This window comes from Elephas maximus, chromosome 23, assembly GCF_024166365.1.
Source record: "Elephas maximus indicus isolate mEleMax1 chromosome 23, mEleMax1 primary haplotype, whole genome shotgun sequence".
NCBI classification, from domain to species: Eukaryota; Metazoa; Chordata; class Mammalia; order Proboscidea; family Elephantidae; genus Elephas; species Elephas maximus.
In genome coordinates, this window is record NC_064841.1 from 37,605,054 (window position 1) to 37,622,126 (window position 17,073).

Here is a 17,073-nt window from a genome sequence, read left to right on the forward strand (position 1 = left end):
ATATGTTACTGAGTCATATATAAATGTATACAATTTTTGTTAAAAAACAATACAGGTCTAAAGTTGTTTGTACAATGACATTATATGTATTATGATTTTTCCATGTTAGTAATGGTGACTATATAAAGCTACTTTACATATTCATTAACTTCGCCGAAAAACTAACAAACAAAAAAGAGTATTGGTGTAATTATTTCCATTTGGCACCTGCATACAATAAAGTATGTGTGTATAGATAGATATAGATGTGGATAGAGATAGAGATGATAGAGATAGAGACAGATTAGATAGATATACATATAGACTTTTATATATAAAATATTGAATTTTAGATCACCAAATAATTACCGTTATTACTTGTTGTACAATTTTGTATATATTTTTACAAGAATAGAATTGTTTTGTTCCTAGTTGGGATTCTCGTCTGCCCGGATTTGCTTTTAATAACCAGTTCATTCAAATATCTACTCGTCTGCCATCAGAATATATATATGGATTTGGGGAGGTGGAACACACAGCATTTAAGCGTGATCTGAACTGGCATACTTGGGGGATGTTTACCAGAGACCAGCCCCCTGGTGTAAGTAGTAACATTTACCTACCAATGAAGAAACTGATAATACCATGATTAGGATCAAAATCACTTCTTTGTAGATCTGTACTTCAGGAATGAAGTACGACAAAGGGGCTTTAGAAAACGTAGAGATCCCCAGAGCTTCTACAGTGATTCTCTAGGGGGAGAAAGTAAAGTCAACATAAACTACAGATACAAGTAGAGAAGTGGGTGAATAGCATCTTGCTTGACTACAGTGAAAACCAAGGATGTGACCCAGCTCCTTAACTTTCTCAACAGCATACAAAGAACATGCTAATTCAATATTCCCTGTCAAACCCATCTTTAGTCTGAGCATTCAGAAAATAAATGTCTAGGGTTCTTCTTGAAATTTTCTCACCTTCTTAGGTAATGATTTGATGCTAACTTTGTCCTTTCTCACCCTCAGCTGTGGTCCTGCATTTTTATGCAGCCACACTGCTACTTACATCTTTAGAAAATGTTTTTATATGTGCATGACACGTTGCCCAAGGTTTTGTCTTGATAATAGAACATGTTTCATGAATATTTAAAGTACTGTATAACAAACAATATTAACCATAATTATTTCAAACATATCTTGTAAAAGTACCTTTAAAAAAAAAAACTAGCTTATTTCCATTTTGTACATGTGATGTGTACGTAAAGGATATACTCGATAGAAGATTATCAAAGTGTGTACTATTACAACCATTTTTTTTGTTAGGTGCTCAAACAAATTTTTTTTCTTATCATACTAGTTCAAATTTGGAAACCCTGGTGGCATAGTGGTTAAGTGCTACAGCTGCTAACCAAAAGGTTGGCAGTTCAAATCCACCAGGCACTCCTTGGACACCGTATGGGGCAGTTCTACTTTGTCCTACCAGGTCGATATGGGTTGGAATCAACTCCATGGCAATGGGTAGTTCAAATTTAGATTACTGAAGGCTCTTTTTCATTTACACCAAGGTGAAAGAATATATTTTATCAAAATTTACTTAAAATTAATATTGTTATTATTAAGTTAAAATAACCTTAATTTTCAATACATAAAATTTCTTTTACATGCTAATCAATAACTGGAACTCAGATGTGGGCTAAAAGATGTCAGTTTGTTTTGGTGTCATCATCATCAGTTTAATGATCTTCAGTAGGCCATTCATTTCAGGGCTTGGAGCATAAGTTTTCTACTTTGAAAAACGATGATGTAGCTGATGATGAAATTAAGAGCTTTACAAAATAAAATATATAAACTTATGATGTGATTTTATGTGTAGTGTGAGTACTTCTACTACCTTAATCATTTCTAGGATATTTTATTTTTGAAAAAGAAGTTTGAATTTATAAAGGAATTAAGACATGGGCCATGTGAAAAAGAAAACGGTAATCTAATACCAACAGCATTTTTCATCAGTGAATGTGGCATTCAAAATTCAAACAGTAGAAAAATGATTTGCTAAGGGAAATTATTTCAATTTACAAATAGTTAGAGCAAAGAAGAACATTGAAAATCTGAGATTCAATATTGTAGTGAATTTAAAAATGACTACATGCACATATTATTATTTAAATATATATTATGTTTCAAACTTTGTTTATTTCAGTATAAACTTAATTCCTATGGATTTCATCCCTATTACATGGCGCTGGAAGAAGAGGGCAATGCTCATGGAGTTCTCCTACTCAACAGCAATGCAATGGGTAAAACTTGCTGAGTTGCTCATATTTTATGCAGTTTTTTAAATAAATGAATATCTCATACATAAAATGTAATCATATTTTGGATTCCCAGATGTTACATTTCAGCCAACTCCTGCTCTAACTTACCGCATACTTGGAGGAATCTTGGACTTTTACATGTTTTTGGGCCCAACTCCAGAAGTTGCAACAAAGCAATACCACGAAGTATGATTGCACATTTCTTTAAAAAAGAAGTTTAATATATAATATAATATAGTACAGTACAGTATAGTATAGTACAGTATAGTATAATATAATAATTCTCTTAGCTCATAAATAACAAAATTCTTTTTCTTTTTTTTTTAAGGTAATTGGCCGACCAGTCATGCCAGCTTACTGGGCTTTGGGATTCCAACTGTGTCGTTATGGGTACAGAAATACTTCAGAGGTTGAGCAAGTATATAATGACATGATAGCTGCCCAGATCCCTTATGTATGTATATCTGTTTTTAAGACTATGTTAAGTATACCATCTATAAAAGCAGAATATAATAATTAAACACTTACGTACTTCAAAATTATTTTAAGTAATTGGTAATAATCAGTGCTTGTCTGTTTTTAATACCACTCATGAATTGGTTGGGAAGTCATTATAAAATGGTTTTATCAGATTGGTGAAGGAATAATATTCTTCCTTTTTCTTCTTTCTGCTCAGTTCCATGAGCAGAGTAATGCTAAACAAGTCACTGTACACTTGCTTTCTCTCATAAACTTTGTTTGCATAAAGAATTACACATTCTGCATGCCTGTTCTTTTTAGATTAGTGTTAACAGTCCACAGGAATCAATTTCATCAGTTGATGTGTCAAATTACAGAGAAGGAGTTGGAAGTGAAACTGGATGATTTTGCCCTGGAATAGATAATAGTTGTAAGGATTTCTGGTGGCACAATGTTAAACATTTGGCTGCTAACAGAAATGTTGTGGTTTGATCCCACCCAGCAGCTAGGGGAGAGGCTTGGAGACCTGGCAATCTGCTCCAGTAAATATTACAGCCTAGAAAACCCTGTGGAGCACTTCTACTCTGTCACATGGGATCTCTGAGTCAAAATCAAATTGACTGCACCAAACACCAACAACAATAATGATAAGTTGCAACGCTAGAATGCAGAATGAAAGAAATTATGCAGTATCTTTTCCTCTCAATGCTCAGGAGACTAAATACTCATAAGCATCTACAAAAAAATCAGTCCCTGTATATTAGTTTTAGTTTTTAGCAAGATTAAGGAATACCAGGAACTCCTGTAATACTTAAATATGGAAGCCTAGAATGCTTGATATATATAGGAAGTCATTCTAAAATAAATCAGAAGGATCTCACTATAACACAACTTTACTAGTAATATAATATAATATTCTTTGTGAATTTATTACTATGGGAAGAATTAATTGTGTGGTTTGATGATGTAAAAATGTGCAAATAGAAATTTATGATAAAAGGAAAGTTTCTTATTATTATGGTCCACAATATCAGCCCTAAGGAGCCCTGACGGCACAATGGTTAAGCACTCAACTGCTAAGTGAAAAGTCTGAACCCACCCAGAGGCACCATTGGAAAAAGACCCGGAGATCGGCTTCCATAAGGATTACAGCCAAGAAAACTCTGTGGGGCAGTTTTACTCCGACATATAGGGTCACCATGAGTTGAAATCGACTTGATGGCAAACAACAACAACAATATATTATCCATATTTTTGTAACATGTAAAGAAGAAATTGAGCTAATATCTGTCAACAGAAAATAGTTGACAGATTTTTATTTAGTCCTAAATTAAAGATTTCATGATAAAGTTCAAACATATGTCAGTTTAAATATATTTTAAATACTTATCTGTAACCAAGGAACCCTGTAGGCACAGTGATTAAGAGCTTGGCTGCTAACCAAAAGATCAGCAGTTTGAATCCACCAGCCACTCTTTGGAAACCATATGGGGCAGTTCTACTTATAGGGACCTGTAGGATCACCATGAGTCAGAATCGACTGCATTGCAACAGGTTCAGTTTTTTTTTTTTTTTTTTTTATCTGTAATCAATACTTCACTTATTTAATCTTGGGCTGTTATTCCAAGCATATTTTGGTGGCTAATACAAAAAGTATCTGACAACAATTGATGAATTTACTAATAATTAATTTTTCCCTTTTGCCAATATTGCTAATAATCTGTAATTATCCCATTTTTGCTTTATTGTTCCCAGAAATACAGCAACACCTCTAAAAAAAACACCTCTACAGGGTACAAAATTACAATTTGCCATTTAACGTGATTTCATAGGAATGTAAATCACTTTGCTCCTGTGTCTTTTGGAAATTACTTAACTAAATGCACTGATTTGGAAGAATTTTTACTTCTAGATCAAACTTACAAAATGAAATATTGGCAAAACAGAACATTTATGTGAACTTGTTCTTAGAATGTCTTGTGTGTTTTACATGCTACTTTTATTCCTTGAACACCACATCATTTGATTAACTCTTTAGGATCAAGTGAAGAGACAATATTGCTATAACATTCGTAATTACAAAAGAATGTGATACAGTCACTATTTTGTGATTCTTACCTCACTGCCATAATTCTTATGTATTTCAGGATGTACAATACACAGACATCGATTACATGGAAAGGCAACTAGACTTTACAATTGGCGATGACTTCCGCGATCTTCCTCAGTTTGTTGACAAAATAAGAGGAGAAGGAATGAGATACATTATTATCCTGGTCAGTAGTTGTATTTACATTTTATCTGTCTTGTTATTTTGGTTTCATTCAGATCTTTATACTAGAATGAGAGAAAAAAGGCTTTTTGAAATATAAAGTATATAACTCTGTATCCTACTCCCAAATCTAAAACTTTTTTTTGTCTTTAATGCTTATTCTTTTTATGTAGGCAGCCACAGGCTATCTTTGTACTTTAGGTATATCCCTGCAAATCTAAGCCAAAAGATGGTGAATCAAAGCCAAGCTGTTCTCTATTAATCATCCAAGCTGCCTGTAAACTGTCTTCAATTTATAGATGTCATCATCAACTATTGGTGGATTTTCTATTCCTATGCAATTCTCAAATCATTCTCTGGCATTGCTTCTTACGCTTGTCATATTTAAAAAATTGCCTTTAAGTTAATGATGGAATGGAGAAAATATTTTATCAATAACTTAAAGGAAGCAGGCAGGAAGAAACCTCACTGAACAAGTGAAAACAAAACAAACAACTCTAGTAATCTTGCTTGAAATCATAGTTCATGTATTTTCATAAGTCCTTAGAATTTGCTTCCACAAGAAATCTAGAAGAAATCTAACAAAAACATTGATTTTCATGCAATTTGTCAGTCTATGTGAAAGCATAAACTATGAAATTTAATAATGAAAAATCATGGTGTTTCATGATGACTACCCTGGTGACTATAATTTTGTTTGTATTTACATGGTTTGTATTTTGTTTCAATTTTAGGATCCAGCAATTTCTGGAAATGAAACAGAGCCTTACCCAGCATTCGAAAGAGGACAGGAGAAAGATGTCTTTGTCAAATGGCCTAACACCAGTGATATTTGTTGGGCAAAGGTACTAAATTCATGCCTTGAATATTTCATGATAAAATAAGTTTAGAAATGTTATTTCATTGAAAGTTTCTATTTAATTAAAATACTATTAACAAACTACATTCAGATGGAAATAGATATATCGTAAGAAATGTAATGAGTTACTTCCTAGTAAATTAAATAATATATACTACTTGAGTTCAATCCAAATTATTAGAAACAAAGAAAGAATTAACATAAGTTAAATGCTCACATACTGTTTCAACTTTAAATTCTCTTCTATTAATTTCTTGATTTCTTTTTTGAGTTTTATTATAAAACTGCCATTATTGAGATGGCTACACATTTTTCTTTACTATAAGGAAAATTTAAATGTTTGTATTTCTGTTAGAAACATCTCATCGATAAAAGCAATAATGTTTTTTTGTTAGCTATTCCTGACTTGAACAAAGAATATAATTCACCATATTTCATATAAGCAATACCATTCAGACCTGGTTGCATACTGGTTAGGAGCTATGGCTGCTAGCCAAAAGGGTGGCAATTTGAATCCACCAGGCACTCTTTAGAAACTCTATAGGGCAGTTCTACTCTGTCCTATATGGTAGCTATGAGTCAGAATTGACTCAATGGCAGTGGGTTTGGTTTGGTTTTGGGTTTATTCAGACTTGCATATATAAATATATTAAAGAAAATACCCTAATTTTACTTTCCTATAAAACAATCAAAATAAAAATGTTAATGATCATAACTAGAGTTTTTAAAAAATCCCATAAGAGAAAATGTAATTTGGTACAATGTGGGACCCTTGATTGGATCTTGGACCAAAAATAGGACAGTAGTGATAAAACTTGTGAAAATAAAATATGATATGTAAATTAATTATTAATGATGTATGAATGCTAATTTCTTTATTTTGGTAATTGATTATGTAAGATGTTAACAGTAGGGGAAACTGGGTAAAATGTATACACCAACATTAGGTAGAGTTTTCATAGCTTTCTCTAAGTCTAAAAATATTTCAAAATAAAGAGTTAAGAATAAAATTTAAGAAATCCTATGGAGAAATTGGAGCCCTGGTGGCACAGTGATTAAGAGCTACAACTGCTAACCAAAAGGTCGGCAGTTCGAATCCACCAGGTGCTCCTTGGAAACCCTATGAGGCAGTTCTACTCTGTCGGTATTGACTAGAAGGCAACGAGTTTGGTGTTTTTGGTTTTATGGAGAAATTGGAGCCCTGGTGGTGAAGTGATTAAAAGCTATGGCTGTTACCAAAAGCTTGGCAGTTTGAATCCACCAGCTGCTCCTTGGAAACCTTATGGGACAGTTCTACTCCATCCTGTAGGGTCACTATGAGTCAGAATTGACGTGATGGTAATGAGGGTTTTTTTAAATGGAGAAATTATTGAAGTTTTAATATTTTAAGAAAATTACAGTAAAGAGTATGACATACTGCCCATACAGGGGGATTCATTTCCTTTCCAACTTCCTCCTCAGCCCACATTCCTATACATTTTCTCAGCTTTCTACCCTGTTTCTTTCAACTTAGGACATTGGTCCTTATCACTAATTGATTCCTTATAACTAATTCTTTAGGGAATTAGTTTTTAATAAGGGAATTTCTAACTTCTACATCATAGATTCAAATTCCTATGACTTTCAGAATGGCGGAATTTGGGCTCCGTTTTTATGTTTGTGATTGGGGTAGAAGAAAACATTGGGAGGTAAGGGAGGAGGTTGGTACTAACTGTGAAAAACAAGGAGATACATGCCTCAGCATGACATCATCTAAATCAATTCTTTAACTCCTTTTAAAGAAACTATTTGTTGATTTTAGTTTTTAATCTGGAACAATTATAAAAACAGTTTTAAAATGTCACATTAAATTAAATTTAGTATATCCTTTTTTTATATTAATTCTTACCCAGACATTTTTGTTACATGTATTGTTTTCAAAATCCCCACCTAGCATAAAAGTCGGAAATATTTTTTCTTAATTGCCATATTAAAGAGTATACTAATATGTAAAATGGAATAGTTTACAAAGGAGACACAGACCAAATAACACTCTGAAACAAAAAAATAATGAAAGGAATTATTGAATTGGGCATTTTGAATCTATAACATGCCTCAAAAACCCTATTATACTTCCTTAACATCATAGTCATATCATACTGAATTTATTTTGATCTCTTGTCCCATTTTTTTCTTCTCTTTGTAGGTTTGGCCAGACCTGCCCAATATTACAATAGATGAAAGTCTAACTGAAGATGAAGCTGTTAACGTAAGTTTTACATTGATTAGCTCTATAACAGAAAGAAATTAAGCAATTGGATTCAGCAATTATTCATTTTGACTAATAATTCAATTGACTAATACTTTCCTTAAAAAAATAGAAGGCTTATTTTCTAGTATCCTATACTAGAGCATATTTAAATCAAATTTACTTAATTTTTCCTGAATATCAAAACAAAATTTGTCAGTTATCCTACTAAGTAGTTTTATACTTATTTCATTTGATCCAAAAAACTTTATTTTAATTGTATCAAAAAATCATTAAATAGAAAAAGAAATGTATGTTCAGAGAGATTATATAACCTGCTATATGATGGATGCCTAATTCAAAATATAAATTCAGTGTGTGGATGACATATGTGAACCTGGTTCTTCCAACCCAAGTTCAAGTAAGTGTGAAAAATTAGGGATCCTACTTATTTAAAACTAACCAAATCATTTTTAAAATAGACTAAAAGTAAAACTGAACCATGTTGTTGAGGGAAAAGGCAAAGTTTTATCTTGATTTGAGGTCTACGCACTGCACTTGGGTAGTGGTGGTAGCACTGAAGGGGAATGTATGGCCTCTCCATATAGGTGTTTCAGGCAGCTTCAATTTGCAATGACTTATGTAGAGTCCTTTGGAATCCTCTTCCACAAAAGGTATAAAGGGTTTTTAATCAGACATACCTGATCAATTCTCTGGATAAAACCAATGATTTAGGTTAAAGCGATAAAAGCGGCCACATAAAAGAATAAAATAAACAAATGAATAAATTATGGAAAGAACAAAAAAGTGGAAGTGTAAATAAAGTGTGGTGTTGCCTTCATTATTAATTCTCCTGTAATCTGTGGGAGGTCCTAGCACAGAAAATAGTTGTTCAGTGTAACCGTGCAAGCCTCCTTTCCTTTTAAGTAAAGTGTAATTATTCATGAAAATGATAAAATTAAGTCTCTTTCAAATCGAAAACAACCCGCGATCCCATGGTATGTAAATCTCTATATTGTTTATGGTTTCCCTTTGCACATCATATCTTGTTCACAAAGGAGACTGTTCTGGAAGTTACTGCATAATCTTAAAGTCTGAAGGAAAGTAGTCAGGTGATGCCACGATTTTAGGCATTGCCGTTTGATTTAGTTGAACAAGGTCAATCCCATGCTAATGTACAGTGACTCTGATCTTGGAATTTCTATTCATAGACTGGCAAGTAGGGAATTTTCTTCGTACGGAAAGGAGTATTAAAACACCTCTTCTCTGATTGGGTTAGATGTAAGAGAGAAAGAAAAGGTTTGTGGAGATGACAGAACATTTCATTGGTTCACTGAGTAAACTCAGTTTCATCAGAGAAGCAGGCTAAATAAAAAAAAAAAAAAACTATAAGCTTCCCCTAAACCCCACAAGGGTAAACCTTCAGAGTAAGGCTCTACCAATACAGAGACAAAACTTTCCTATCTCTTTGAGGACTGAAATTATATCCCTGTGTGCTTTGAAATTGTTTCTTTGTTTTCTACCTAGGACCCCAGGTTGCACTATTCTCACTCCATCTGTGTCTATATCTTGTCTCTCTCTTTTCTTTTCCACAGAAACTGGGTGACTACAGAAAAATCACATATATTCATGTAATTAAGGTTGCCTTCATTGTCACTACTGCACAATTTGTGAATCTGCCAGATAATTTTCTGATATAGATCTAGATGATCTCTCTTATCAAATTCAGTACATGGGTCTGAATTTTGTTTTTACAGGCTTCCAGAGCTCATGTCGCTTTTCCAGATTTCTTCAGGAATTCCACAGCAGAGTGGTGGGCAAGGGAAATTATAGATTTCTACAATGACCAAATGAAGTTTGATGGCTTGTGGATTGTAAGTAAGCTCTATCAAATTTATGTTTTAAGTTATTTATTGTGTATTGATTAGGCAAAACCATTACTAAACCCCAAAACCAAACCTGTTGCCGTTGAGTCAATTCTGACTCATAGCCACCCTATAGCAGGCTATAATAATGTCTACAAGGTATTCTTTGTGAAAATTAGCCCACTCTTTTTCCCATAGAACTTTCTTATGCAAAGGACTGCTGAAATACATTAACAACTCAATTTATGTACATAGGTGTTACTTCCTGGACATTTCTCACTTGACCAAGGAACTGAATAACCTCTTTTTCTAGCTATTCATAAGTACCTATAAACATTTATTTCCATTCAATATAGGAATAAATCCCCACACTCATACAACTGTTTAATCTTTTGTGTAAGAAATCATAATCTCTTACAAACTTAGCAAAGAAATATTCCAAACACTCTCCTTCTTCTAGGTGAAACTTTAAAGTTTTGGCAGTAAGATTCTTCATAATATAATTTTAAAATAGCATAAAAGACCCCCTTTTTCCCCCAATAAAATATTTAATATAGAATATTTTACATAATTTATCTCTAGGTATTGGAAGTGGCATTTTTTACTCTGTTGGTTTTTCAACATAGAGCCTGGGTGGCACAACTGGTTTGAGGTCACCTGCTTACAGAAAGGGCGGCTGTTTGAACCCACCCAGCAACTCCCAGGAAGAAAGGCCTGTGATTTGCTTTTGTAAAGATTACAACCAGGAAAGCCTCATAGTCTGTAACATATGGGGTTGCTATGAGTCAGGGGCTGTCTCGATGGCATCTAACAACAATCATTCATTTATTTATTTGTTAATCAAAGAAGCCCCCATTGGTATGCTCCTAAGTGCAAGCCTTGAGAATATAAAATTGAGTAAGTCATAGGTTTTTTAAATTATTGGGACATATATATATATATATATATTTTTTATAGGTCTGCTTGATATACATGTTTACACACTTTAAGGGGTTATACTAAGTGTGCCCCTGAGAATGATATCCAGATACAGAGAACTGAACCTCTTTCCATTTAGAGGCATTTATATTTAATGGTAGCTAATTTTTTTTTTAATTTATATTAATTTATATGTTTAAATGCTGGCCCCTTCAATATGGCCACAGATATCCTGAAACGTGTGCTCAATAGAGCTCTTCTTTGAAGTGTTCTGTATTTATACTAACTTTTTTTTATATCTTGTGGTTTTAAAAATAAAAATAACTGATACCATTCTTAGGTGCATGGGTGGAAAGGAAGGTGGTAGTGTGGTAGAAGTATAAGAAAACATGCAGTATTTTCTCAGATATAGTTATGTCCTTTATTTTTCTTCACTGCTGCATAGGAAAAAGTGGTCTAAAATTAAAATCTTTAGAGAGAAAGATTATGATGATCAAATAATAAACAAATTCTGTAACCAATGTAGAAAAGAATATAAAGCTTACACTATTATAACTTGATTTTATGTTTGGGATACATAAAAACAGCTCATTTTTATATGTAAAATTCACATCTCAGAGAAAAATAGGGCATCTTATGTTTCTCAGAAGGAAGCATGGATTGTAAAAATAGTTAAGGAACACTAAACTAAATTCTTTAGTATCATTGAGCGTCCTTATAGTTTTGGTTTTTAGAATAGTGAGTAAATGTACTGTTATTCAAGTAAGCTACCTTAATGTATTTGTTCTCTGAATTAGTTTTTGTTTGTTTGTTTTCCAGAATATAGGTTCTGAATTTTTTTTAATGCTTATCTTTTCTCTTTCTCTCTTTTTAAGGATATGAATGAACCATCAAGTTTTGTGAATGGAACAACTACTAATGAATGCAGAAATATAGAGCTAAATTACCCACCTTATTTCCCAGGTTATTGCTATGCCCTTTATGTTATTTCTTCGTTAGGTTGTATACATACTAAAGATTTAGGGGATGGGATTTATATTCCAAATTCTTATTACTAATCCACAAACATACCCAACACTTACTACCAATATTATTTAACACTACTTTAAGAAGAAAAGTCAAGAACTTTGTTTTACCTATATAAGTACATTTCTAAATTTGTTTGAAAACTGTAACTTTGGCTTTCTAAAAAACCTTCCCAGATATGAAATTCTAAATACGCTTCAAGATTTTAAAAACAACTCTCAAAGTTTTGTTTTATTTTTTAAACTGAAGTAAACTGAAAGAATAATAACAATATTTCTCTGCGAGTCCCTGACCTAGGAGCAAAAGGGCCAGTCCTTCAGCACTCATCCTCATTCTTCTGTGTAGACAGTAAATTTATGAACTGTATTAATATCTAAGGCGATGGCAAAGTTCTTTTCAAAAGGCATCTTAAACTAAAAAAATAGGCATCAAAGATAGGATCATTGCATTTACCTGGCTCTTAAAAAAAAAAAATTTTCAGTCGCCAAATGAATTTTTATTAGATATCTACTTAATCAGAAGTTTCCATCCAAATGCATAAGAAGGTGGACATTTAGAAGTATTTTCAAGTTTTTTTTTTATTAATTTGTGTTTGTTAGTAATATGTTTATAACTGAATATAAATTTTTCTAATATTTTTCACTAGTTACAATTGCAGACTAGTTTTTTCATTTATAATTATCATAGACAAAGTGTACAAATGGTAAAAAATTATGAATTATTTGAAAATAACTTTCTGTCTTTGCAATGTATATATATGTATATATACACATTTCAATATAGGGCTGTTTATGATATATATATATATATTTTTTTTTTTTAATTCTCCTCAGAACTCACAAAAAGAACTGATGGATTACATTTCAGAACTATGTGTATGGAAACTGAGCAGATTCTTAGTGACGGATCATCAGTTTTGCATTATGATGTTCACAATCTGTATGGATGGTCACAAGCGAAACCCACTTATGAGTAAGTAATGTTCATAATTTTTATCTCCTGGCTCCTTCTTGTCCTTCAGATCTTAGATTTAATGTTATGTCCTTTAAGAGTCTTTTCCTGCAGGATTCCTTCTCAGTTGTTCTCTGTATTATATTCTTTCATAGTGCTTACAATAATTTTATTTATCTAAGTATTTATTTCCTTATCTATCTACCTATATATATTTCCTGTTTGTATTTTGTTGTACTCCTTCTTAATTTGTATCTAGGAATTCTGGGCCATGTTTATTTTGTTCCCCTCAGTTTACTCAGTGCATGACAAATGGTATGTGCTCAGTTAATAGTGTTGAATGAATAAGTATATACATGAGGAAATAACATATAATTCGATGTCTTTAAGACATTGAAGCTTGACTAAATACATTATTAAAGTTAATTATGAGCAAATTAGAGCATCTATGAATTGTCTTGAGCTTCTCAAACTTTAAGCTTCATCTAAGTCATCTGCATTTGTAACAAGCTTTCCATGTGAGGCTAAAACAAACAAAACAAAACAAAAAACAACATACCATGGAATATATACCTGCCAAAAGAATGAACAAATCCATCTTGGGAGAAATATAGCCAGAATGCTCCTGAGAAGCAAAGATGGTGAGACTAGGTCTCATGTGCTTTGAACATGTTGTCAGGAGGGACCAGTCCCTGGAGAAAATCGTCACGCTTAGTGAAGCAGGGGGTCATGAGATGGATTGACACAATGGGTACAACAATGGGCTCAAGCATGACAACCATTGTGAGGTTGGCTCAGGACCAGGCAGCGTTTTGTTCTGTTGTACATAGGGTCGCTATGAGTCAGAACTGACTAAACGGCGCCTAACAATGACAATAACATGTGAGACTGCTGCTGACGAAATACAGATCATTCTTCAAGTCTCAAGCCTTTATCAGCACCATCTAATAAAAGTTTCTGCAATGATAAAAATGTTCCAAAATATTCTGGGCTGTCCAATATGGTACCTACTAGCCATTTTTTAGCCGTATGTAGTTATTGACCAAATGGCTAGTGTGACTCAGGGAAAAAAATGTGAATATTTTATTTAATTTTAATTAAGTGCAATTTAAATTTAATTAGTCCCTTATAGCTACTGGCCATCATATTAGACAGTGTAGCAGCTCTAGATCACTGGCTCTTGACTAAAAGCTGTAATCACCTGGGGACTTTTAATAACTGCTGATTTCATTGGTCTGGAATCTAGCATAAGCTTCTGGATTTTTAAAAAACCACAAGATATTCTAATGAGCAGCCAGAATTGAAAACCACCAGTCTATCATATGAAAAAGTTGGTAAAAGACTGAAAAACATTTTTAAATAAAATGAGTGGATAAAAATTTTCACTTACAAAAGTTTGTTTGTCTATTTCAATACCCAATTCTTACTCATCCTAGAATAAGCACTCAATAAATCTTTGGTGAATTAATCAAGAAATCATTACATGAATCTGACCACTGACTTGTTCATTGAATCCTGAAGTAGGGACAATAAAGTCATGTAGAACTACTAGGAAATTTCACACTTTGCAGTGAGTTAACTTGTATTCAAAACTCCTTTTTTATTGGGACAAAATTTACTTTCAATTAAATTCAGTGGAACATAACATTGGGACAAAATTATTCTCAGCTAACCTCATTTTCCCCACACATCTGTCAGTTTGTCATAGTGGTGGCTTGCGTGTTGGTCTGATGCTGGAAGCTATGCAACTGATATTTTAAATACCATTAGGGTCACCCATGGGGGACATGTTTAAGTGGAACTGCCTAAGAAATACTAGGAACAAGGACCTGAAAAAATTGACCAGTGAAAGAGTTATAAACAGCAGCTGAACATTTTCTGATATACTGCCAGAAAATGAGCCCCTCAGGTTGGAAAACATTCAAAGTACAATAGGGGAAGAGCTGCCTCCTCAAATTAGAGTCGACCTTAATGACGTGGATGAAGCAAAGCTTGTGGGACCTTCATTTACTGATGTAACATGACTCAAAATGAGAAGAAACAGCTGCAAACATCTGTTAGTAATCAGAAAGTGGAATGTACAAAGTATGAACCTAGGAAAATTGGAAGTTGTCAAAAATGAAATGGAACACAAAGATTGATATCCTAGGTACTAGTGAGCTGAAATAGCCATTTTGAACCATATAGTCCTATGGTCTACTATGCATGGAATTATGAATTGAAGAGGAATGGCCTTGTATTCATTATCAAAAAGAACATTTCAAGATCTATCCTGAAATATAACACTGACAATTATAGGATAATAACCCTACATTTACAAGGAAAACCAGTTAATAGGACTGTTATTCAAATTTACTCACCAGCCACTAATGCCAACAATGAGGAAATTTAAGATTTTTACTAACTTCTGCAGTTTGAAATTGATGACATGTGCAATCAAGATGCATTGGCAATTACCGTGATTGGAATGTGAAAGTTGGAAAGAAAGAAGATGGATTAGTAATTGGAAAATATGGCATGGTGATAGAAATGACACCAGAGATCTCATGATAGAATTTGGCAAGACCAAAGACGTCTTCATTGCAAATGCCCTTTTTCATCACCATGAACAGCAACTATATAAATGGGTCTCACCAGAAGGAAAACACAGAAATCAAATAGACTACATCTGTGGAAAGAGATGATTGAAAAGCTCAAAATCAGAACAAAGCCAGGAGCTGACTGAGAAACAGACCATCAATTGTTCCTATCCAAGTTCAAGCTGAAGCTGAAGAAAAGTAAAATAAGTCCAAAAGAACCAAAATACAACCTTGAGTATATTCCGCCTGAATTTGGAGACCATCTTAAGAATAGATTTGATGCACAGAAAAATAATGAAGGAAGACAAGACCAGTTATGGGACGGCATCAAAGACATAATACAGGAAGAAAGCAAAAGGTAATTAAAAAGACAGGAAAGAAAGAAAAGACCAAAATGGGTGTCAGAAGCAACTCTGAAACTTGCTTTTGAATGTCAAGTAGCTAAATCAAGTGGAAGAAATGATGAAGTAAAAGAGCTAAACAGAAGATTACAAAGGGTGGCCCGAGGAGACAAAGTAAAGTCTTATAATGAAATGTGCAAAGAAATGAAGTTAGAAAATCCAAAGGGAAGAACATGCTAGGCATTTCTCAAGCTGAAAGAACTGAAGGAAAAAATTCAAGCCCTCAGTAGCAATTTTGAAGGATTTTATTAGGCAAACCCTGGTGGCATAGTGGTTAAGTGCTACGGCTGCTAACCAAAGGGTCGGCAGTTCAAATCCACCAGGCTCTCCTTGGAAACTCTATGGGGGCAGTTCTACTCTGTCCTATAGGGTTGCTATGAGTTGGAATCGACTCGATGGCACTGGGTTTGGTTTTTTTTTTTTTTTTATGGGCAAAATATTGGAAGTTGCTGGAAGCAACAAAAGAAGATGGAAAAAATACACAGGGTCACTTACCAAAAAAGAATTGATTGACGTTCAACCATTGCAGGAGGTAGCATATGATCAAGAACTGATAGAACTGAATGAGGAAGTGCAAGGTGCACTGAAGACATTGGCAAAAAACAAGGCTTCAGGAATAGATGGAATTCCAATTGAGTGAGATGGTTCAACAAACGGATGCCATACTGAAGTTGCTCACTCATCTACGCTAAGAAATTTGGAAGACAGCTACCTTGCCAACCAAATGGAAGAGATTCATGTTTGTGTCCATTCCAAAGAAAGGTGATCCAACGGACTGTGGAAATTTTCAAACAATATCATTAATATCAGACACAAGTATAATTTTGCTGGAGATAATTCAAAAACAATTGCAGCAGTAAAATGACAGGGAGCTTCCAGAAATTCAAACTGGATTCCAAAGAGGGTGTATCATTGCTGATGTCGGATGGATCTTGGCTGAAAGCAGACTACCAGAAAGATGTTTACCTGTGTTTTATTGACTATATAAAAGCATTTGACTGTGTGGATAACAAATTATGGATAACATTGTGAAGAATGGAAGTTCCAGAACACTTAATTGTGCCCATGAGGAACCTGTACATAGACTAGAGACTGTCATTTTAGCAGAACAAAGGGAAACTGTGTGGTTTAAAATCAGGAAAGGTGTGCATCAGGGTTGTATCCTTTCATCATACTTATTCAATCTGTATACCGAGAAACTGGACTATATAAAGAAAAATGTGGCA

The 17,073-nt window shown here is 33.5% G+C and overlaps 1 protein-coding gene across 1 annotated transcript in view; it reads left to right on the top strand.

Moving 5' to 3' along the window:
* Positions 1 to 17,073, top strand: part of SI (sucrase-isomaltase) — a 100,733-nt gene that overhangs the window by 62,505 nt on the left and 21,155 nt on the right. Inside the window, exons 27-36 of the mRNA XM_049867374.1 lie at positions 412 to 580; positions 2,176 to 2,272; positions 2,364 to 2,476; positions 2,619 to 2,744; positions 4,897 to 5,025; positions 5,756 to 5,866; positions 8,066 to 8,128; positions 9,865 to 9,981; positions 11,766 to 11,853; positions 12,750 to 12,888. Coding sequence (XP_049723331.1) covers positions 412 to 580; positions 2,176 to 2,272; positions 2,364 to 2,476; positions 2,619 to 2,744; positions 4,897 to 5,025; positions 5,756 to 5,866; positions 8,066 to 8,128; positions 9,865 to 9,981; positions 11,766 to 11,853; positions 12,750 to 12,888 — 1,152 coding nt within the window. The remainder of the gene's footprint in view (positions 1 to 411; positions 581 to 2,175; positions 2,273 to 2,363; positions 2,477 to 2,618; positions 2,745 to 4,896; positions 5,026 to 5,755; positions 5,867 to 8,065; positions 8,129 to 9,864; positions 9,982 to 11,765; positions 11,854 to 12,749; positions 12,889 to 17,073) is intronic.